This window comes from Odocoileus virginianus, chromosome 1 (genome assembly GCF_023699985.2).
Source record: "Odocoileus virginianus isolate 20LAN1187 ecotype Illinois chromosome 1, Ovbor_1.2, whole genome shotgun sequence".
NCBI lineage: Eukaryota > Metazoa > Chordata > Mammalia > Artiodactyla > Cervidae > Odocoileus > Odocoileus virginianus.
Window position 1 is genome coordinate 100083113 of NC_069674.1, and position 23180 is coordinate 100106292.

The 23180-nt window shown below is 35.1% G+C and overlaps 1 protein-coding gene across 4 annotated transcripts in view; it reads right to left on the reverse strand.

Moving 5' to 3' along the window:
* The window catches only part of CASD1 (CAS1 domain containing 1), a 53420-nt gene that overhangs the window by 15587 nt on the left and 14653 nt on the right, over positions 1 to 23180 (reverse strand). For 3 of the 4 annotated variants that reach the window (XM_020913783.2, XM_020913782.2, XM_070471492.1), the window contains exons 4-12: positions 18226 to 18270; positions 16957 to 17019; positions 12146 to 12190; positions 11578 to 11701; positions 10178 to 10392; positions 8124 to 8546; positions 6954 to 7043; positions 1560 to 1679; positions 114 to 270 (exon numbers count right to left, since the gene is read on the reverse strand). In XM_020913783.2, the coding sequence (XP_020769442.2) occupies positions 114 to 270; positions 1560 to 1679; positions 6954 to 7043; positions 8124 to 8546; positions 10178 to 10392; positions 11578 to 11701; positions 12146 to 12190; positions 16957 to 17019; positions 18226 to 18270 (1282 nt within the window). The remainder of the gene's footprint in view (positions 1 to 113; positions 271 to 1559; positions 1680 to 6953; positions 7044 to 8123; positions 8547 to 10177; positions 10393 to 11577; positions 11702 to 12145; positions 12191 to 16956; positions 17020 to 18225; positions 18271 to 23180) is intronic. The other variant, XM_020913784.2, reaches the window with a different exon arrangement.

Consider the following 23180-nt stretch of genomic DNA (forward strand, 5'->3'; position numbering starts at 1 on the left):
TATAAATTTAAAACTGTCAATACATCTCAATAAAAATAATAGCCTTTAGCAACTAAAAAGAAACTGGCACTGGAAGAATATATTTATTAACATTAGTAAGAAAATATATTTACCATTTGCTTTTTTTTGGATGATTTGTGGCCACAGTGCTAAAGTAACATATATGACCATGAACCATACAGTGACCAAGGGGACAAAGTAATAGAATTGATAAGGCCGATCCATTACTATGCATAACACCACTACCAGGAAATTGAGACGAAATAAGACCTATTAAAAAGGAGAAGAAAATGGTTTTCATTCTACATATGCATGAAAAGTAGACAGATTTTCCCTGACAGAGTATAAATGTTTAAGACTAAAATAAGTACCATTTACTAATCCTTAAAAAATCATATTTGTTCTAAAATGGAGTTGAACATAAAATATTTATGCATCATTTTATTAACTGGATCCTAGTAAAGCACCAACCTGGGCAGTCCTCTGGCTACAAGTGTCATCTTGTTAAATGCAGGAAAAGAATCATAAACCTTCTACCCAGAACTGCAGTTCATAAACAAAGATTAGATTATCTCAATGAAAGAATGTCCATTTGATCTCCATTTGATGTTGATTTATCCCAGTTGGTATTAAGTTGAAAGTTTTAATAGATACAAAATAATATCACTCAAATTAAAAAGTGTCTTTGAAAAACAAAAGTATCTTTGGGATTTCCGTAACAGTCATTTCAGATGGTGTGATGTTAAAGAACACAGAATTTGAGATTAATATTAGAGCTTTATCACTTACTATGTGACCTTTTTAAGTGAAAGTCGCTCAGTTGTGTCCGACTCTTTGAGACCCCAGGGACTGTATAGTCCATGGAATTTTCCAGGCTAGAATACTGGAGTGGGTAGTCATTCCCTTCTGCAGGGGATCTTCTGAACCCAGCTCTCCCACATTGCAGGCGGATTTTTTACCAGCTGAGCCACAAGGGAAGGCCAAGAATACTGGAGTGGGTCGCCTATCCCCTCTCCAGCAGATCTTCCTGACCCAGGAGTTGAACCAGGGTCTCCTGCATGGCAGGCGGATTCTTTACCAACTGAGCTATCAGGGAAGCTTAGGCAAATTATTTAACCTCTCTGAGCCTCAGTGTCCTTGTCTGTAAACATAAAGATCATAACTCAGGGTTGTAATGAAGGGTAAATAAAATAATGTTTACAAAACTGCCTAGCACAATGTATAAACTTAATAAATCTTACCCTCTTCTTAGAGAAAACATAGCATATTATAACAATCCCAGGTAACTGTACATTTCTACAAAACCAAAGTGAATCAGCGATGTTTTTCTCTTGTGTGCATTTATTATACATTCATCTAAATTCTGTTTTTCCATTCCTCAGTAATAAATTACTTATCTGGAATTATTAACCATAGAACATGGAAATAACACAACTTTAAAGTGCTATTTCACAAATTCAAATTACTTCAAATTATTCATGGCTACATTTATATTTTCTCAAGAGTCAGGTACAAAAGCACTTTGAAATGAAAGAAAAAGAATAACAATGCATTCCTACCTGACATACTCTATGGATTCCAAAGTCTCCTTTGATCCAAAAGTATGAGAAATGCCCATACCCTGTCTGAAATAGATATGCAGCGACCAGAACCCGAATGTGCATGTAGACAGGCAAAAACTGTGGACAAAAACAAACAGGTCAAATACATGTTGACATTAACTATACCTAAATAATCAGAGCCAGTACATTTAACCAAGATAATGGAGCATTATTATCACTCGGTGTTAGCTCAATGAAAAGATTTAGTCTCAAAAACTAGGCATCATAGCAGGGGTGGAAAAAAAAGTAGACTCTAGAATCTGATAGACCTAGATTCAAATTCCGGTTCTAACACTTAGTTATGTGACTTTAGAGTTTTCTAAACTGCAAAATGAAACTATCTTCTCCTTCCTCAAAGGGTTTTGTGAGAAATGAATGACTTAATAAATGTGAAGTACTTTATATACTTCATTCAATTTGAATTAAATATATGATATCCATAATTATTAATCATCATATATGCTGAACATGAGGTCACTCCGGAGTTCACATTTTCTCAAGAAGAAGATAAAAAAACCAAACAAAATCCTACATTTTTGGCCCCCTTAAACACACGGAATTTAGACATAAATAAAATTGTCATGATTACTTATTATTTAGCAAAAAGTACACATTTAAAAAACATATGCAAACATAATTCAGAAATATTATTTCCCTCCTAATCTTCTTTTATAAAACAATTTATTTTTCCCTCCTTTTTCGATGTTTCATCTTTACCATGATTTTTCAAAGCATCACATCTTTACTTCTGTAAGCTGAATGAAATACATTTGTCATCTATATTTTATGGGAGTCACTGGAAATATTATTTCATTTACAAGTCCTAATTCTCTTAACCTCAAACCACTGTCATTGCACTTCTCCACAACATCTTAGTTCCTTAGTTGTCTATTCACTATTTCACAATACAGGTAGTGTGCTGCCTTTTAAAATGATCTTTAAAAGACCTGTTCAGTGACACCCAACATTTGTAATAATAAGGCCATTCTTTTAGGAATAATTACTAAATCTATGTAAACTTTTTTTTTTTTGCTTCTATTTGATTGACTCATCTGATCATCTCTGTAATTATCCAGCATTGACACTGGTTATAGCCACTTTAGCTAAGTGTTTCTTCCCCAAGTGATACTTTGCAGGATAACATAACTGAGCAGATGCCTTAAACAGATTTAATAAGGCCTTGGACATATGCATCTTTTGTATGTATCCTTGAATGCAGCCTTGCACATTTCCTTTATCTTTTCTGAGGGATAACATTTTTTTCTGGAAGGAAACCCCCGATTATAATAAACTATAAGTTCTTCAATGTAGCCTCCACTTTAGCCAAACTGTTAGATTCTCTGTCTCCTACACTGGTCCTTCTTGTGTTTTTCTGTCACCCTTCCTTTGTTCACCTGCTCATTCTACCTTGGAATATTCTCCTAACCACATGTATTTATACATATTCTAATCTTCTAGAGAGCCCTGGTGAAATTTTCCAATCTTTTACTCTCAGATGAAAGTCATTTCTTCTTCCTTTGAGGTATTTTAGCACAAACATCTACATATCAGATTTTTTATTTATTGCTCTTCATCATTAGTTCTTTTTAAATGTCTTATCATTAGATCGGAAATTTTCAGTGCAGGTATAACATTAGAATCATGGGGATGAAGGTGGGAACACGGGATTGAAAGAGCCTTAAAACTGTTCTAATCCATACCTGTATCTTTACTTTACTCCTGAATGCACTTTAAAATATTTCCTTCAAGTATGTGAGCACCTTTTAATAGTGGAAAACATACAAATTCTCAAGGCAATCCATTCCATTTTCAGGTGGTCATTAAGTGCTATAAAGTTCCTTGTCATGAAAAACTGAAATCAAACTATGTAAAAGCTACCAATTTTAAGCTCTCCAGGGTAGTGCTGTTCAATGAAATAAAATGTGAGTCGTGTGGCAAATTTTTAATGTGGCTGCCAGACATTTAAACAGTTAAAAGAAACAAGTGAAATTAATTTAAGTAAACAAATTTTATTTAACTCAATATATACAAAATATTATATCATCCCAACATATACTGAGAGATTTCATATTTTTTCATACTAGGTTTGTGAACTTTGTATGCATTTATCAAAATGAATCATACTTAATCTGATACATATTTCACATTTCAGAGCATCTCAATTCTGACTTCTCTTAAGTGCTCAATAGCCACCTGTGGCTAGAGGCCACCAAAATGGACAGTTTAGCTCTAGAGCCATATGCATGCCTTTTATCCCTTTTACATCTGATAGTTCTGTAAGCATTTATAAACAGAGGTCAAACTGAGGCTAATCATTCCCAATTACGTAAACCACTCTCCATGAAACATGCTTTTGAGCCCCTTCAAGAATGGGTCTGGGCTTACAATGTTGAGACTCAGTTATATTTAAACAGGAAATGCAACCATTTAAATGGAGTTAAACACTATCCTAACAATTTGCCAAGTTCCTACCAACGCTGCATTACTGCAAATGTTATATAATGCTTTGATTCTTTGAAGATAAAGCCAACAGAAGAGCTGCAAGAACAGCACGGCAAACGCCCGTTCACTAGTGCCCGCGCGCCCCTATGCTGACCTACTGAGAAAGCACGCTGCTGGCCACGACACCACCCCTAGAGAGTTCAGCAACCATCAGTATCACCTAAGAAAGAGTTGTTTCTTACATGGCTGTATTATCATTATAACACCCAGGAAATTTAATATGAATATAATAGCATCCACTGTACAATCCATACACAAATTTCTTTGATTGTCCCAGCGATATCCTTTATTATTAATTTTTTTTAAATTTAGGAACGTTAAGAATCATACACTGCATTTGGCTTTTATTCCTCTTTAGCCTCCTTTAATATAAATTGTTTTCCTTTTTTGTCTTTCAGGAGTCAAATATTACAATAAAATGTTAGTATTAAAAATGTATTTAGTATCCAACTTCATTAGAATTAATAATGAGGCTGGCTTCTGGTTCTGTTCTTTTTCTAGCCTCACAAATTTTCCCTTAACACCTTTTTATTCAGGTCCCTTCAGGGAAGTTATTTACAAACTCTCAAAGAAGAAAAAGCCACAATGGAACATAAAGTCATCTACTGTATATACCTAACTTGCTGCACACTCTATATTTCACAGTATTTTATCTATATCTGATATAAGTTATGTTTTAAAGGAATTTTTACACCAACAATTGCAATCTGCCAGTCCACCTGGATTATTTTAATAATTCTCTGTAATTTTTTACGTAGTTTCTATTTTACTATAAAAACACGGCACAACTAAAGCTTGACAAATTTTACTCAAAACATCAAACATTAATATAAGGTAATTAAAATAATCATGACAATTAAAAAGTTTTTAATGAGGGTAATTCCACAAATATCAAAGAATCAAGTCCCCAAATATGTTATAATCCCTGCTGATAATGCTTTGCCAAATGTAGATGCAGGTAATTTTTAACCACAAAATTCTATATAAAAGAACAGGGATATGTGAATCATCACAAATGATCCTTATATCTTCCCAGAATATAGATATTTTAAAATTGTAATTTAGAATGAATTGGGATGTAGTTTAAGATGTATTAGAACGTTAACTTGGCAAATGATTATAACAGAATGCCAAACTGCTTTCATCCCTTTATGATCCAAATGCTTTCTGGAATCACTGAATTGAAAAACTGAATCTGCCATTAATACTTTCTGATTTGGGTTTGTTTCTTTTTTTTTAAACAGTACTACTACTCTCTAATATGTCAGCAATTAATTATGTCTTTAAGTGGCATTTTCTTAAAACAAAACCCTTTCCACATCCTCTCAAATCTTTCCCCACCCCCACCCCAAATTAATCTAATCTTTCTTCAAGTGTCAGAGTTATTTCTATGATTCGATATTGGTCTTTACTTACTTTTAAGAGAACTTGCTAAATATATCCTACAAATTCTGAACCGGGCTTACAAACTAAGCCTTACTATCTTCATGCCTTCTTGCTCCGGATCTCTTTTACTGTCTTGGCTCTTCCACAATTGCTTGAACTTACTAGGTCCCCTTCAGCTGCAGTGTCACAGGAATTCTGCTGTCACACATATACATACTAGAGCTGGACAACTTCAGTGTTAAAAGTTACACTTCTCCCTCTGCCTTTCACCCTTAAAGCAAGTCATTCATAAAATTACTAGCAATTTTTGAAAATAAAGAGACTTAATGAAGAATAACATAAGTATTTTCTAATTGTTAAGAGATATCTGATGAACCTCAGTATTATTTATCTTAACTGCTGCTATGGCAATTTCATAACACTCCTTTCTGGCAAATCTCCCCTGTTATCTCAACATAACATTGATTTTATGTTAAATTACTGTTTATAGACATGTGCTTTATATAAGCAAATAAAATAAACACCAGTTCATGTCCAATAGTTCCCAAATTATGAAAGAATCTGTTAAAATTTTAAAACATATTTTATAGAAATCAAATAAAATTTGAAATAAAAACAAATTTTATAGAAATCAATTTGTACCTTCACTTAAAAAGTGTGAAAAGTGGTTATTAGATACCTAGGTACACTCTTAAAAGCTTGTTTTAACTGTAGCTCTAATGTTACACTTCTGAATACATTTTTTTCTACCCCTACCAAATCTGGTGACCCCAGTTAATGAGAATCCTAAGTCTAAAAGACTTAAAAAGACACCTGCTGTTGAAGGAAAAATGATTTTGGCCGGGTACAGAGGGCACCAGGTGAGGTAAGGAAGGGTCCTCCATCTCAGGGAAGGGGTAATACTTAGGAGGTATGGAAGGTAATACATGGTCAACAACAGCAGATCATCAGTATCTGAGGATTCTCAATACTGGGGCAAGAGAGTTCTACATTTTTAAACTTTAGAAGTATAAAAACAGTTGGTCAAACTTGCTAAGATACAATGAAGGGTAGAATATAAAATATAATCATCTAATCTGATTTCTTTTAATAGTAACTTGTCTATTCTAAATCCTTTGCAACTAAGTATCATCTAGAAAGTCTCTTAACAACTTAAGTAAGTTTTCTAACAGGATGAGATGAAACAATACCACACAATGACTGTTCCTACTGCACTAAAATCAATGTCAGGTAAGTACAAACAAATTATTGCCTTATCTTTAAAAAAATAATTATTTTGCCTTAAGTGTATACATTCTCAGATCAGGTGGTAGGAGAGAAATGGGAAGACAAAAAGATTGGGTGGGAAATAAGATGGGTCTCTAAATGGTAGAGAATATAAAACACAAAGAGTTGGTGCCCTAAAGGAAACATTAAAGTGACATTATTTCCCATATTTTCTGAACTTAAATTTTAAATACTTACTGTACTTGCTCCAGAGATATGATAAATCAAAATCACAAGCTGCATCCAGCCTTTCCATTCATCTGTTTGTTCTCTATTTAATACTTTAGTCTGTGTAAAATAATCAATATTTGTTTTAAAACTCATCATGAAGCTATTATTTAGACAGAATATATTAAGTATGTTAAAATTTTTCTTATAGGATATAAATTAATGCCTCTTTCAAAAGAACCTTGGGGGAAAAACAGTTAAAGACTGTCATTTAATTTCTTGATAAAAGAGATAATAAACTATTTAAGTATAATATGAATTAAAATGAATGAATTTAATATGAATTAAAATGAATATAAAAGATTTTAAATATTTAAGTTGATACTTATGGTTTTATATTATTTTTTAAACTGTGACAGATGTGTTTATAAATCTAAAAAATGGCATTTTATAATTTTCCTTAAGAAAATCTTAGAATTTCAGTTAGAAAAAACTCATAGTTCTCTTACACTGTACTGTGAAGAAACAAACTCCATTATAATACTTTATTTTCTCTAGAATATTCCCACTGGGGATGAAGAACTGATTAATCATCCTCATATGAAAGTTACTTCTTACAAAAGAATTTATTAATTCAAATAAATCATGCTTATAAAGGAGTTACATTTATATTCTGAGCAATTACAGCAAAGCTAAAATAGGCATTCAGAACACTTTTAACAGTGCCCACATTATTATGTAAGTTCGAATTTGTGTGTGCATGACTGAGTGTATAAATATATAAATAGAAAAACTGTTTATTAGTGTAATTATATACTTTTAACTTATAAAAGATAATAGTATCTCATGTTTGTGGACCATCACAAAGTTGGGAGCATCTCTACTTTCTCCATCCTCAGGCAGGCAAAATAACACCGTCACGATATCTTTTTCACAGTCATTATTTTCCAACTTTTCAACAGTCTTTATGAAACTGAACTTCCTCCAAGCTGTTTCAAAAAAGCAACAGAGTCCACCAAAAAAATAAATAAATAAATAAAAGAGTCCACCAAGTGAAGTACAACTGCAATATTCCTTCATCCTCTTCTATATATGTAAATATTTGTATATGATGGCATGATAAATGGTATTAATTCATTAATCCAGACTTTATAATGTGATGAGAAGGATAACATGAACTAAAACGAAAATGATTCTTACCTCCTTGGTATTTTCATTGTAAAATACTCCCAAAACCAAAATGTAGATAATTGGAATAAAGAAAGTTGAATGTGTATAAAATTTGTTTTCCTTCATAAATAGATTTGCCCGGTCACACATATAGAAATAAGCCATAATCAGGCCAAGTTTGCAGAAAGACTGTAAAAGTATTTCTAATGGAGACACAGGGGGATTGATAATATTTTTCTTTTCTTCTCCACTTTCCAAGTCGGTACAAGGCTTATTCTTCCGATGAGCATTACGATGAATTATATAAAAAATTAAATATCCAATAATAGATAAAGTAAAAAAGCAAGCAGCTAGCTTCTGTATGAGAGTAAGAGGAGGTCGAGGTTGACAACAGGAACCATCTACAGGCTTCAAAATCTTATTGCAATACACGTTCATAAGAATCATTGCACTCTGTGAACAAATCAAGTGATTTCGTTATTATCTTGTCAGTAATGTATTTCCCATTAGATTTTCTCCTGTGAATACAACTGACTTTTTAGCACTGAAACCAAGATGCTTTTGCACTTTTTACTACCATTTCCCAAACAATCATGTAAATAATGGTAGTCCTTCAATCTGTAAATAACTAGTTCAGGGTTTTTCAAACTTCTTGGGTTATGATCCATAGTGAAAAGTTCATTTTATAATGTGACTCAGAATAATATATATACATACATACACATATATACACATATATATATATACATGTATATATATGAAACAATACCCATTCTTACTACTTGGAATGCATCTGAGTTTTTTCTATTCTATTCTTTAAAAAATGAAAAAAATGCAATTTCATGACTGTTAATGGGCCATGACTTTTGGTTACAAAAACACTGACAGATGTCAAGGACCAAAGAATTTTAATTAACAGATGTTCAATAAAGAAGATACCAAGATACTTAAGATACACTTCCAGTCTTTAGATATGAAAAAAGAATGTAGAGTAACTGCCACCAAAAATGATTAACTCTTAGCTAACAATATTTATAATATGCCTTTCATTTGGTTTACAAGTTTATGGACCACTTGGGATTCAATAGTTTTAGTGTTTCTAACTTGAAGTAGAGAATCTTCAACATAGTTTTATCATAATAAAATATTCTAGACAAGCTATCAGGAGGCTTTCCAGCTGAAGGTTCAGTCAAATTTAGTTTTATAAAAACTTCATGGTTCTAAAAACCTTTACAACTCTTAAGATGATTATACTACTTAAGCCTAAAGCATTCAAAGTATTCAGCCATTTAGAAAATCTCGTTCTCTCAGCTTTAAGACTTTAGAAGATTCTGAGCCTGGAACTCTTGCAGACACTAGTCTACAAACTCCATCCCAAGGTTCACAACCAGTTCTAGGGAGTCCACAAAGCCCTTGAAAAAATATGGAGAAGTGTTGTGTGTGTGTACGCAAATATGCATTTTTCTGCATGAGAGGAATGGAACAATTACTTTTTCTCAGATACAAGGGTTATGTGATACTCAAAAAGATTCAGGACCACTGCTTTATCTGTTGCACTATGTGTGAAAATTTATAATTATTCAGTTCTCTTTTGTATTTAAACTAAAATCCCCTCCCACCCATCAATCTGGAGTTGTTCAGTATCTACTCTGTACAATGACTAATGCTTAGAGTATCAGAATTAGAAGGAAATAATAAAAAAAGTGTTCTCTATGTTAAAATATGCTCTTTACGGAAGCTTAATTTTAAGGTTTAAGGCAAAGAGAACATGAAGCGGTAGTTTTTAAACATGAGTGTAATGAGGACTTAAAAGCTTTTTATGAAACGAGGTATAAAGAGTAACTAGCACTGACTAAATAAAGTCGCATTTCCTCCCTTCCATAACCTTCTTCCTTAGAGTATACGAAAACTCCTATAGATTCAACTAGGTGATGGAAAGTCAAATTATTTCTAGATCTATGTCTAGACAGAAAAACTGAAAATAACTGACTGCAATTAAATTAATTATTTATTACCATGTTATAGTGATATATAACTATAGGTTAAATATTCTGGTCCCTACTGACAAATACAAAAATTCTTACAGTTTCTCTGCTTGATTCAGGAAGATGTAAGCCATCCAAAGATTCCATGATGGTTTCTTGAGCAATCAATTTGGAAACACTGAACACCTTAACATTTGATTTAGAATTTCTGGTGCTACTATTCAAAATACTGACTGCAGCTTCATTGTAGGCATCTATCTTCTCATTAGTGATCATTTTCCTATTTTCACTTAATAGATCTTCATAAACAGGATCTGCACATGAAACATATTTTTTAAAATACACTTATAAGTCCCTACTGGTAGAAATTATAATCATGCAAGTTAGTTAACTGCATTTCATATTTCATGGTTAAAGTTGAGCATTCCAAGCACCTAATAATTAATTTTTTAAAAAACAGTTGACCAAGATTTTGTAATAGACTTCCTAGCTTATATTCAAATTTTGAATCAATCTATACCTCTCTTAAAATTAAAAGACTTTTATATCTCTTCTCTCTTAGATACACAAATTTTAGGAAACATTTTTATGTTCTGGCATGTCTTAAGACTTTGAAAATTTTGGACGCTGGATTATATCAGGTAACGGGAACTCAAAACTGGATTATAGAAGATCGCCTAATTAAGAATAGCAGTCAATCTTTTTTTTCCTCCTGTTGCTGCTTAATTTTTGCAAAATTCACACAATTAGGAGGTAATATTACTAATGATCAAAGCTTTTTACCACTTAGCATAATCATTTAAATTTAACTTTTTCTCACTTTAGTAAGAGAAAGGTTAATGAGTCCGTAAATGAAATAGGGATTTCGGAAGAGATTATTAACATCCTTGTTATTCCTCTCAGTTCGACATTAAACTTGGAAATAATCATAAGAGTTTCTGACCAACAACTTAAATTGCTAAAATACTCAAGGCATTTCATATTTTGCAGGGCATTAAATAATGGACATAAAATAAACTGAAGTAATTTGATCTAATGTCAACTTTTTCTTAAAGAATTTCATTGCCAAGTATAAACTAGATGGTTTGAATTTAAATATGTTCTGTCAATTCCAAAGAATGTTTATTTCCAATGAGTCTAATATTACGAACCAGATAATTTTTTCTATATTTCCCAATCACCATAAAAACTTGATAAGAAATAAAATCAAACGCAAGCATCTAATTTGCCTTTAGGACTTATTCTCTTTGTTATGTTCTATTCTAACTGCTGAGACTCCTTGGAGAATTTATTTATTATTAATTATTTACTTATTATATTTATTAGTCTGTCTGCTCCTTAAGTTCAAAACAGGAAACCAAATAGCTCAAGTTTACTCTAATTTCACAAATCTTACCTCAAAATTTATTCTCATAAAGTAGTAATTTTGCTTTTTGAAATAGATAATAGAAACCCAAGTCTCAAAACACATACAAATGACATTGTTTCATTACTTTTACCTTGTAAGACCCAATAAACATCACTAGTCTTTGCCAGTTTTTCTAAAAGTGGTGCTATGGAGGTGATATTCATTTTATACTGGGAAAGCGCTTCATTGCTGCCATTGTGAATCTTGATAGACCACTAAGAGGAAGTAAAAATTAAGCATTAATTCAGTATTTATCACAGGAAAATGAAAGTATATAATTTCCCCTATTGTAAGAAAAAGGTTCTTATTTTAAGAGAATTCCATTTTTATTCAATATTAGAATAAAATATGGTCAATTATTTCATGAAATACATGAAGGCAGTTACAAAGAGCTGATAAAAAATTAGACTTTCAACATATAACATTCAAGAAAAAAGAATGTAATTTTAGATATAAAAATAATATTGATATTTACCATCAAATTTCCTAAGTTCATTCAGATCTTTTTCATTAAAATTATCAGTCTAATTAATTATAAAATAAGAATTAAAATATAAGTATAATCAAGAACTCTATTTACATAAGTTAAGTTTTTCTTAGCATGTTCTTAAGTATATGAAACAAAAGTCACTTATATAAGAATACAGAGAATTACTTACTGTGGCAGCTCCTGCTACAATCACATGGGGCTTTGCAACAGAATCCTGAGGAAAGAAAAATCTTTACAATGTTATAGTCAGTTCAGGAGATTAATACATGTAACATTACTTAATTTTTTCCCTTAAGTTCTTCTTCCATTTAAATGCACTTTAGTTTTCTCGGGTTCCTTATCAGATTATCGTTACAACAAGATGGACATCCTGCGCTTAAAACCTTACATGGCTGTATGACCACACAGGATGGTGTGAAGCTTGTATGGCTAATGCTTTGGTGTTCTTAAAGATAAGACTCAACATTCAGAAAACTAAGATCATGGCATCTGGTCCCATCACTTCATGGCAAATAGATGGGGAAACAATGGAAACAGCTGCAGATGGTGATTGCAGCCATGAAATTAAAAGATGCTTGCTCCTTGGAAGAAAAGTTATGACCAACCTAGACAGCATATTTAAAAGCAGAGACATTATTTGGCCAATAAAGGTCCGTATAGCCAAAGCTTTGGTTTTTCCAGTAGTCATGTATGGATGTGAGAGTTTGACTATAAAGAAAGCTGAGTGCTGAAGAATTGATGCTTTTGAACTGTGGTATTGGAGAAGACTCTTGAGAGTCTCTTGGACTGCAAGGAGATCCAACCAGTCCATCCTAAAGGAAGTCACAAAGGAAAGGAAGTCACTTCCTAAATATTCACTGGAAGGACTGATGCTGAAGCTGAAACTCCAAAACTTTGGCCACCTGATGCGAAGAGCTGACTCATTGGAAAAGACCCTGATGCTGGGAAAGATTGAAGGTGGGAGGAGAAGGGGACAACAGAGGATGAGATGGTTGGATGGCATCACCGACTCAATGGACATGAGTTTGAGTAAGCTCCAGGATTTGGTGATGGACAGGGAGGCCTGCCGTGTTGCAGTCCATGGGGTCGAAAGAGTCAGACATGACTGAGCGACTGAGCTGAACTAAAGATAAAACCCAAACCAAAAAAACACCACTAAAATCTAATACAGCCTAATATTATTCTGAATTCTGAGTAAATCATGTAAAGTTCTAGTATGTTATGTCAGCCAGTTAAAAAGAATCTTTGGAAGCCTACAGGGTACACAGTTACAGTGTTAAATAAAAGTAAGGCTCTAAGGAGACAAGATCTTTGGGGAAAGCTGGTCTGGTATGTATTTAACAAAGTTAACTGACTATTATAGACCACAATACAGAAAAAAAACAAGGAGAAATTTGGTCGAAATCCTCACCTAATGCAAATTATATTATTTATAATACTACCAATTATATAGAGGCTCCCCTGTTGGTTCAGTGGTCAAGAATCCACCTGGCAAAGGAGATCCCTGGCATGGGAAGATCCTCTGAAGGAGGAAATGACAACACGGTCCTGCATTCTTGCTAGGAAGAGCCCATGGACAGAGAAGCCTGACGGGCTATGGTCCACAGGGTCACAGAAACACAAGCAAGCACACATACACCAACTGCAAAGCACTTGGTAATTTACTAAGTATTTCTCTTAAATTAGCTCATTTTAATATAGATTCTTGCCACCTGTGAGACAGGCAGGGAGATATACATATGTATACATGTACATATGTATATATTATTTTTTTAAAAAGGCTATAGACTCAGGTTTATAGGTATTGCTGAGGCCTGGCGGAGACAGAACCAGAACTTAAGTCTCTGACTACTGAGTTCAATGTACTTTTCACAACACAGAAGACCTGATATTACAATCGTGTGCACAAGAAACAATTAAAAGTAAGAAATCAGAAAATGTCCAAGCCATATACAAAAAGAGAAGTGACAGTTACGGTCTCATTATGAAGGTAAAACATGCTAAGTGTAGAGAACTATGAAAGCAGAGAAATGTAATAACAAAATTAGTCTATTTCCTGTTAGATATTCCAGTTTCCAGGCTAGCATGCCCCATTTTATATTGCTATTTTACCGAAACTTTTTCCTCATCTGTAGGTGGCTCCCTTCCTCACTCTTCACAGAAGCAATCTCAAATCATACTAAATACTTTTCTTACACAGGTCCCTCCTGCCCTCCTCCTCACTTTTGGCATAAAGCCTAATCCTCAAACTTCACAGAGAAAAACAGAACTCATCCAGTCCGTGTGCTCTTGCCTTCCTTGCCCCATCTCACAACTCTATCCATATACTCACAGTCTGTCATCTTCTGATAGATGAAGAGTAAACCAAACGTATCCCTATTCTACTTAATGGCCAATGTGTTACTCTGAGTCTGTATCTCTTCCCTTTTTACATCTGGAGCTATGTCTGTAAGTTATCCTCTCAAGCTCTGGAATTATCCCTTTCATCCTCTTCTCTTCGTCCTTCTCTCAATATACAAAATGTCAAATCATCTTTATCCTCAAAAAATGTTCCTTCAATTCTGTCTCATTCTCAAATGCTTCCCGTTTACTTTTGACCAACAGATTACTCAGAAGGGTGTTCGGCTTTCACTGTGCTAATTTCTTTCTCATCTATGCCTCAATTTATCACGTTTTAATTCTGAGTTAATAATCCATTAAAACTTCCCTCAGAGCTCATTAATTAATTCTAAATTGCCAAGTCCTGTAGTTTCAGTCTATCCTTTATGGTTCCTAAAGTGATACTACTATCCACTTTTAAAACTCTTTCCTTCTGTGTGTGTTATATTACAGTTATTTTTCTGCTTTTGTTGCCTTACCTCTTTCACTGCTTTCTCTCAGAATCTTTTGTTTCATTCCTACATCCTCTTCTTTAATCTATACTTGCTGTCTATTCAATTATTTCCATTCAAGTAGCTTCAAATATCACCTCACTTCATACCAAGACTCCCCAAAACTGGTCTAAGTAACTCAGACCTAATGCTTACCATTCATCTATAGAAATAAATCTAAGTTGCTGGTTTCCTTAATTACCCATATCTGCCAGTCACCTAGAAGCTCTTTGAGGAGAGGAACTCTGTTATGTTAATCAAAGTATCAGCAATGTTTAGCCTGAGGCCTAAAATATGACATGATTTATAAATATCTGTTGAATAACAGTGGAGTTAAATTCAACTTTGCTTTTATGCCTATAAGTATCTGTAAGGTTATTTCAGTTCATATCTTTCTAAGCCAATGTTCTTCTTATCTCCTCTGAAAAGCTTTCTTAGATCTTCACCTATACGCTAAACAACTCTCATCCTAAGTGCCTCTGTCCATGGTGCTTTCATAGTTCTCTGGGGCCAAGTCTATCGTCACCCTTCATATTATCATGTCATCATTCATAAGAAAGTCTAGTCTACCTTCTAGATTGCACACTCCTTGAGGGCTGAGACTGGGGCTAATTTCCAGCCACATTCCTAATACCGAGAACAAAGCTAGTTATAGTATACACATAATAAAAATATGTATCCTCAGGATTCAGCAACTTACTATGGAAACAGTAAAAAATACATGAATATATGCAAACATACTCCTTGAATAATTAAAACCAGTCAACTAATCAATCTCAGGTAATTACATGACCATTTATCCAAATAAGCAGAATATTTCCTCTCCCCCAAGAATCAAAAGGAGTTTTACAATAGAACCTAAAGCTCCAAAATCAAGCATTAGTAAACTATAAGAACAGAAGATCTGAATACACAATATATCTTCAGCTTAGTTATAACAAAGGTTTTTGTGATCTTGCCTGAATTCTAAATTATATTACACTGATGTTGTTTAACTGTGAATTTCTACAACTTTAATGGATATATTATCAGGTTCAGCATAAATACAAATCACATGTTTAAATCATCTGAAATATACACATAACATTATTCTTATTTCTGGACATTTGAAAACATATTAATAAAAACAAAACAAAATTATGTGAGATCCAAATTTTCCAGGAAAGTTGAATTCTAAAAGTTGTCTGTATGTTTGTTTTTAGAAAACTTAAACATTTTCTCAAGGAAACAAAGTTAAAAATGCTGACTAGGTTCTCACTGGATCCTATAAAATTCTATTTACTGTGTTACAGTTGCTGTGTTAAAACACTTACTGTGAAAAGAAGCAAAGAAAAATGCCATTGCCACACAAGTGATTAAGCAAAGCAAGGCCAACAAAGTCGGATATGGTTTTATCCATCGAAACTGCAAATACCTCTGGGAAAGGATACAGGTTTAATCAAAGGACCGACAAGGAGATGTATGGAGACACTGTGGGAATACTAAAGTGGACTTATGAGAAGTTAGGGGTTTTCTGAGGTTAACAGCACTCTTGTCTTATATCTAATTTATCTCCAAACATTATGAACCAAAACACACTAGGCTTGACTTTTAGGTCACAAATGTAATAATAAAAGGGAATAGGGATATTAAAAAAAAAATTTTGTTTTTCAGAAGTATCAGGACATAAGTTTGAAGAACAAAGTGGAAAATTGCTCAAGCAAATGTGTATTGTGATAAAAAGATTATCTGAGTTTGAATTAACTGAGCTATGGCAACCTACTCCAGTATTTTTCTTCCCTGGAAAATTCCATGGATAGTGGAGCCAAGGTCGCAAAGAGTGGGCCAGGACTGAGCATGCAGACACACACAACAGTAACAGAAAGCTTTAAATCAGCAAAGTGTTGTATAAGCCTAATCACCACAGGGTTAGAATGGTAATGTCCAGGGACACTGGATCAAAACTTTATTTTCTCTGTAACTCTGATTGTAAAGTGACAATCAATCTAGCATGGTCGAAATTAAGAAGGTTGGTATAAAGTAGAGGAGAGTAGGACAGGTGAGTGTAGGAGAATCAGCTTTCAAAATTTGACTGCTCAAAACCAGCTAGGCCATATTTTCAAATACAGACCTCAGTCCACACTTTGATACACTGTTTCATAGAACCATTAACCTCTGGATGCCACAGAAAATCCTAAGAGAGAAATGTAAGAAAAGAAGTCAAAGAAAATACTATGTCCACCATTCAAAACAAACTTGAACACATCTCTTACAGAGTAGTTAAAAGTGAACCACTACCTTATCTACAAACACTACCTTATCTTCATCTCTCATCCCAATTTGGCAAGTCTCACAATAGTTCTCCGTATGTCCACTTTTGCTATTCTCTAGAATATTTCCACACATTTTCAACAAAGTAATGTTTTAAAATTTAAAATCTGATCTTGCCACATCCCTGCTTAAGTATTTAAGAATTTTCAATCACTTGCCCTGAGGATAAGTTTCAAAGTCCTTAAAATTCCAAGAAGTTGCAGGTCTGGCCTCTGCCTAGATAGTCTGCCTTTTTCCTGCCACTTTCCCGCTTGTTCTAAGTATACTTCTGGTTCTCCTTCAGCTCTTGGAACGCTCTACATGTTCCTCTCTCTCTGGGGCTTCGCTGCTGCTCCTTCCACCTGTAACGCTCATAAGCTCTCCCCCTCAGTCTGCCTAGCTCCTTGAGGCCTCAGGTAAAGCAGCACTTCCTCAAGGAGGAAACTACTCGTAACTCCCTGTTCTATACACTTACAATGCCCAACTTTTCCCTCTCCGCCATCCTTAGCTCCCCTGGGTGCTCAGACAGTAAACAATCTGCCTGCAGTGCAGGAGACCTGGGTTCCATCCCTGGGTAGGGAAGATCCCCTGGAGAAGGGAATGGCACCCCACTCTAGCATTCTTTCTTAGAGAACTCCATGGACAGAGGAACCTGGTGAGCTACACAGTCCACTGGGTCACAAAAAGTTAGACACAACTGAGTGACTAACAATTTAGCACTTAATCCCATGTTTAAATGCTCACATAAAACTATAATGACTTGCAAGCTCCATTAGATGGATCGAGGACACTGCTGTCTTGATCCCCATCTGTATTCTCAGGACCTAGAAGGCACTGGGAATTCAGAAAATTCATATAATGTTCTCTGATGAAGAATAATCCTGAATACACACTGGTTTCAAATTAACATACAAGATTATTTTTTCCTGGATAAAAATCTAAGAGACCAAATTTTCTATTACACAAAATAGTGTGTGCATTACATGATCTTACTCTACCTGTCTTCTCTTAATCCACGACATGTACATGTAAATTAACCAACGAATAGTCTCAACATCACAACACTGAGCTTACTATTATATGAACTTACCACTTTAACTGATGCAGTCTTGTCTTCAAAAGGAATGTTTTCATGCTACCATAATGGGGGAGAGATGACAGAAAAATATTAATGTATAGATTAATTTTATGTAAATAATTCCTCCTCCAGCTGCTTTTGTTGATTCATTTATACACCATATCCCAATTATCTACACTCAACCCCAAGGGGAATCGACCTCCACAGACTTCCCCAAAATAAGTGATACTATTTAAAAAAAACTTTGTGATCTTCAACATCTTAGAGGTAGGTTAAAAATAAAACTCCCACTATGAATAAGCATGTATGCGAACATGCCTACATAAATTACCTTTTTGTCAAGCTTCCCACGATTCCAATTTAGTCCTAGTATTATTATTTATGGCAGAGACCAGTTGCTGCCCTGTATTTCCCAAATCCCTTCCAGTTAGATAGGACCACATGACTAGTTCTGGCCAGTGTACTATAACTAGATGTAACGTGGGTCACTTCCAGGCTGAAGTTCCCAGGGCAGTTCTGCTCCTCTAGTTTTTAACCTGATACAGAGACTGAGGAGGTTGAATGTCCCAAACGGAACAACTAGAAAACAGTAAAAATTACAACAGCAAAGATGCCTGAATGACTGCAGGAGGCAAAGCCCTTTGCCCCAGGTGGCTAGGACAAGAAACGCTAAGCATCAAGACTGTGATATGGGTTTATTGCCATAGCAACAGCTAGTCCATCCTCACCACTATACTTGCCTAAACATTAATGGACACATAGGACTCTAGATTATTAAAGATTTCACTTTGAAGATGGTAAATAGTCAGGTTGTGGAAAAAAAACTAAAATCCAAAGACTATAACTTCTTGTAACTGTTTCATAAAAAGAAAAAAAATCATTTCATAATTAAATATTCAGGATGGAACAGGGTGGTTAATAAGAAGCTAATTGTCTTCCTAAAATCAAGGTTGAAATGTTTTCATTAATTTAACTAGACAGATAGTATTTATTTTTATTAAGAAATAAAGTTTGTTTTTATCAACAGCCTAAATTTTAAAATTCTTGTTAGTCCTGTTTAAGCATCTTTTCCCAAAAGGGCTTTAAAAAAAAAAAAAATCAAGTTGACTTATGGTGCTGTTAGTTTCAGGTATATAGCAAAGTGAATCAGTTATACATATACATTTATCCCTCTTTCTTTAGTTATATATTGTATATACAGTAGTATGTATATGCCAATCCCAATATCCCATTTATTCCTCCTCCCTCTTATTCCCTGGAAACCATAAGTTCGTTTTCTACATCTGCGACTCCACCTCTGTTTTTCAATAAGTTCACTTGTATTCTTTTTTCCCAAAAGGACTCTTGAGACCATTAATTCAATAGTCCTGTGGTGGTTTAGTCACTAAGTCATGTCTGACTATTGTGACCCCATGGACAGCAGCCCACCAGGCTCTTCTGTCCATGGGATTTTTCCAGGCAAGAATACTGGAGTGGGTCGCCATTTCCTTTTCCAGTACTTCAAGGTATGTTATATGAAGAGAGTTTCCTTGGTCAAATAAGTTTGGGAAATAGGGTCAGAGAAAATCACACAGGTGTTCTCCTCTTCCTAGCCCATCCTAACCTTTAAAAAATTCTCCCTCCGAGATAGAGTGTGTCATGAAATATTTCTCCTTTTCGCATGGCACAGTTAATCCAGTCAATTCAATCTCTTCATTTCTTTTACTGTTTTAATAGAACATCTGCTATATACAAAATAACACATCACATATATGTGAGTCACAAGTCATAGTAAAAATAAATAAGCACTAATGAATCCAAGGCACAATCAGTGTTATCAGCACACAAAATGAGCTATGCTGGCTTCTCCCTCTCTAAGTTCCTTGCTTCACCCAAAAAGAACAATCATCTTAAATTTTATTCTGCTTTATATTTTATGATACAGCTTTGTCACACATATATGCATCTTTATTAAATGATTCGATGTTGTTGGCTTTCACTCCATCTTAATTTTGAAAAATTCCAGACTTACAGCAAAATTGACATCCTTTAACAATTGTTAGTATTTTCTACACTAATTTCATGTGTCTCTATGCACCACATATATATAGTTTTTCTTCTTTGTTGAACCATGTAAAAGTAAACTTCAGACATAATAACATTTCACCCTTAAATATTTAAACACATATCTTTGAAGAATATGGACATTTTCTTGCATAACTGCAATACTACGGTCCCAAAGAATTTGCCACTGATAAAATATTATCAAATCTAATAATACAGTGCATGTTCAACTTTCCCAAACAAAGTCTTTGCTATGGTTCTTATATTTTAACCTAGAATTCAATAAAAACCAGGTATCATGTATGTGACTGAAGACAAGATGGTGGAGAAAACAGATCTTGAGCCCAGCTCCTCTCAAGAGAACACCAAAATCACAACTAACTGCTAAACAACCATGGATAAAAAGACTGGAACCTTTGAAAAAAGATACTCTACATCCAAAGACAAAAAAAGCCCAACAAAATGGTAAGAGAGTCACACTTGTGATATAATAAATTCCATATCCTGACCCACAAACTGGATAATAATTATATCACAGAAGTTCTCACACAGGAGAGAGAGTTCGGAGCCTCAAGCCAGGCTCCCCAGGGTAGGGGTCTGGTACTGAGGAGGTGCCTCCAGAGCATTTGGCTTTCACAGCGGAGGGGCTTGATTACAGGAGCTCCACAGGACTGGGGATGGACTCCACACGTGGAGGGCGCACGCAAGGCCCTATGAGAGCAGGGGCCCAGCAAAGGCAAGACCTCAAAGGAGACTGGGCGGGGCCTACCTGCTGGTCTTGGAGGGTGTCCTGTGGTGGCGGGGGCAGCTGTGGCTCTCCAATGTCATACAAGCTGCAGTGGCAATGCTGGGGAGTGATCCTCTGCTTGAGCTCTTTGTTAGAGCAGACATCTCACATGGCTAATTAGCAGCAAGACCACATCCTGCCAAACAGCCTGCAGGCTCCAAAGTTGGCACACCTCAGGCCAAACAATCCACAGGGCAGGAACACAGCCCCACTCATTAGCAGTTCAGTTCAGTTCAGTCGCTCAGTCATGTCTGACTCTTTGCAACCCCATGGACTGCAACACGCCAGGCTTCCCTGTCCGTCATCAACTCCCAGAGCTTACTCAAACCCATGTCCATTGAGTCAGTGATGCCATCCAACCATCTCATCCTCTGCCGTCTCCTTCTCCTCCTGCCTTCAATCTTTCCCAGCATCAGGGTCTTTTCCAATGAGTCAGTTCTTCACATCAGGTGACCAAAGTACTGGCCACTCATTAGCAGACAGGCTGCCTAAAGACTTTCTGAGCCTGTGGTCACCTATAGACATGGCCCTTGACACAGCCCTGCCCACCAGAGAACCAAAACCCAGCTCCATTCACCAGGGGGCAAGCAACAGCCTCTCCTACCAGGAAGCCTTCACAAGCCTCTGGAACAGCCTCACCCACCAGGGGGCAGACACTGGCCTCTCACCAGAAAGCCTGGACAATGCTCTGACCAGATTCACCCACCAGAGGGCAGACACCAGAAGCAAGAAAACTACCACACAGCACCTTCTGGAACTGAGTCTACGAAGTCAGGTCAGAACCGACCTTGGGACCAGCTGGTCACTGGTCCTTGGTAATAAGAGGGAAATGCACTGCTTGGACACAGAGGGCATCCCCTATTGGAGGAAACTTCTTCAAAGTTGAGAAACATAATTAAACTTCCACATACACAAAAATATAAATAAAAATTCAGACAAAATGTGGTGGCAGAGGAATATGTTCCAGAGGAAGCAAAAAGAAAGACACCCAAAATGACAACTAATGGCATGAAGATAGGCAATCTATCCAAGGAAAGAGTTAAGAGTAATGGATACACAGAGCAGGAAGGTACAAGAAGTTTATAGAGAGTCAGGAAATACCAAGAACAACCAAAGAGATGAAGAATACAACAACTGAAATGAAAATACATGAGAAAGACTCAACAGCAAAATAAATGAGGCAGATGAATGGATAAGTAAGCTGGAAGCCAGAGAGCTGGAAACTACTGCTATGGAAGAGAATAAAGAAAACAGAACCAAAAGGAAAAAGGACAATTTAAGAGACTTCTGGGACTCTGTCAAATACACCAACAACAACATAACAGGGGTCCCAGAAGGAGAAGAGAAAGGGCCTAAAACATATTTGAGGAGACAATAGCAGAAAACTTCCCTAACGTGGGAAATCAAACATTCAGCAAAGTCCAGGAAGCACAGAGTCCCATATAGGATTAACCCAAGGAGGAACAGGCCCAGAAACACAGTAGTAAAACTAATGAAAATTAAAGACCAAAGCGAAAACATGAAAAGCAATGAAGAAAAAGAAACAAAATAACCAACAAGGGAATCCCTATAAGACTATCAGCTGATTTTTCAGCAGAAATTGTACTGGCCAGAATTGAGTGGCATGATATATTTAAAGTGATGAAAGGGAAGAAACTCAATGAAAAAATACCCTACCTAGCAAAGACCTTGTTCATATTTGTTTGAGAAATCAAAACTTTACAGACAAGCAAAAACTAAAAGAATTCAGCACCACCAAATCAAACGCCAAACTAACTGCTCTACATAAAAAAGAGAAGGCAACAATTAGAAACACTAAAATTACAAAATGGGAAATCTCACTGGATAAACCAAACATATAGTAAAGCAAACTACCCTCACACAAATATAATATATAAACCAGTAACTGTGAGAGGTGAAAAGTACAAAATCAGGATATTTGAAACGCATTTGAAATTAAGAGATCGGTAACTTAAACAATCGTGTATATATATGTGTCCGTGTGTGTGTGTAGAGAGAGAGACTGCTATATCAAAACCTCATGGTAACCACAAGCCAAAAAACTATAAAAGATATACATAGAAAAAAGAAAAAAATCCAAGCACAACACTAAATACAGTCATCAAATCAGAAGATA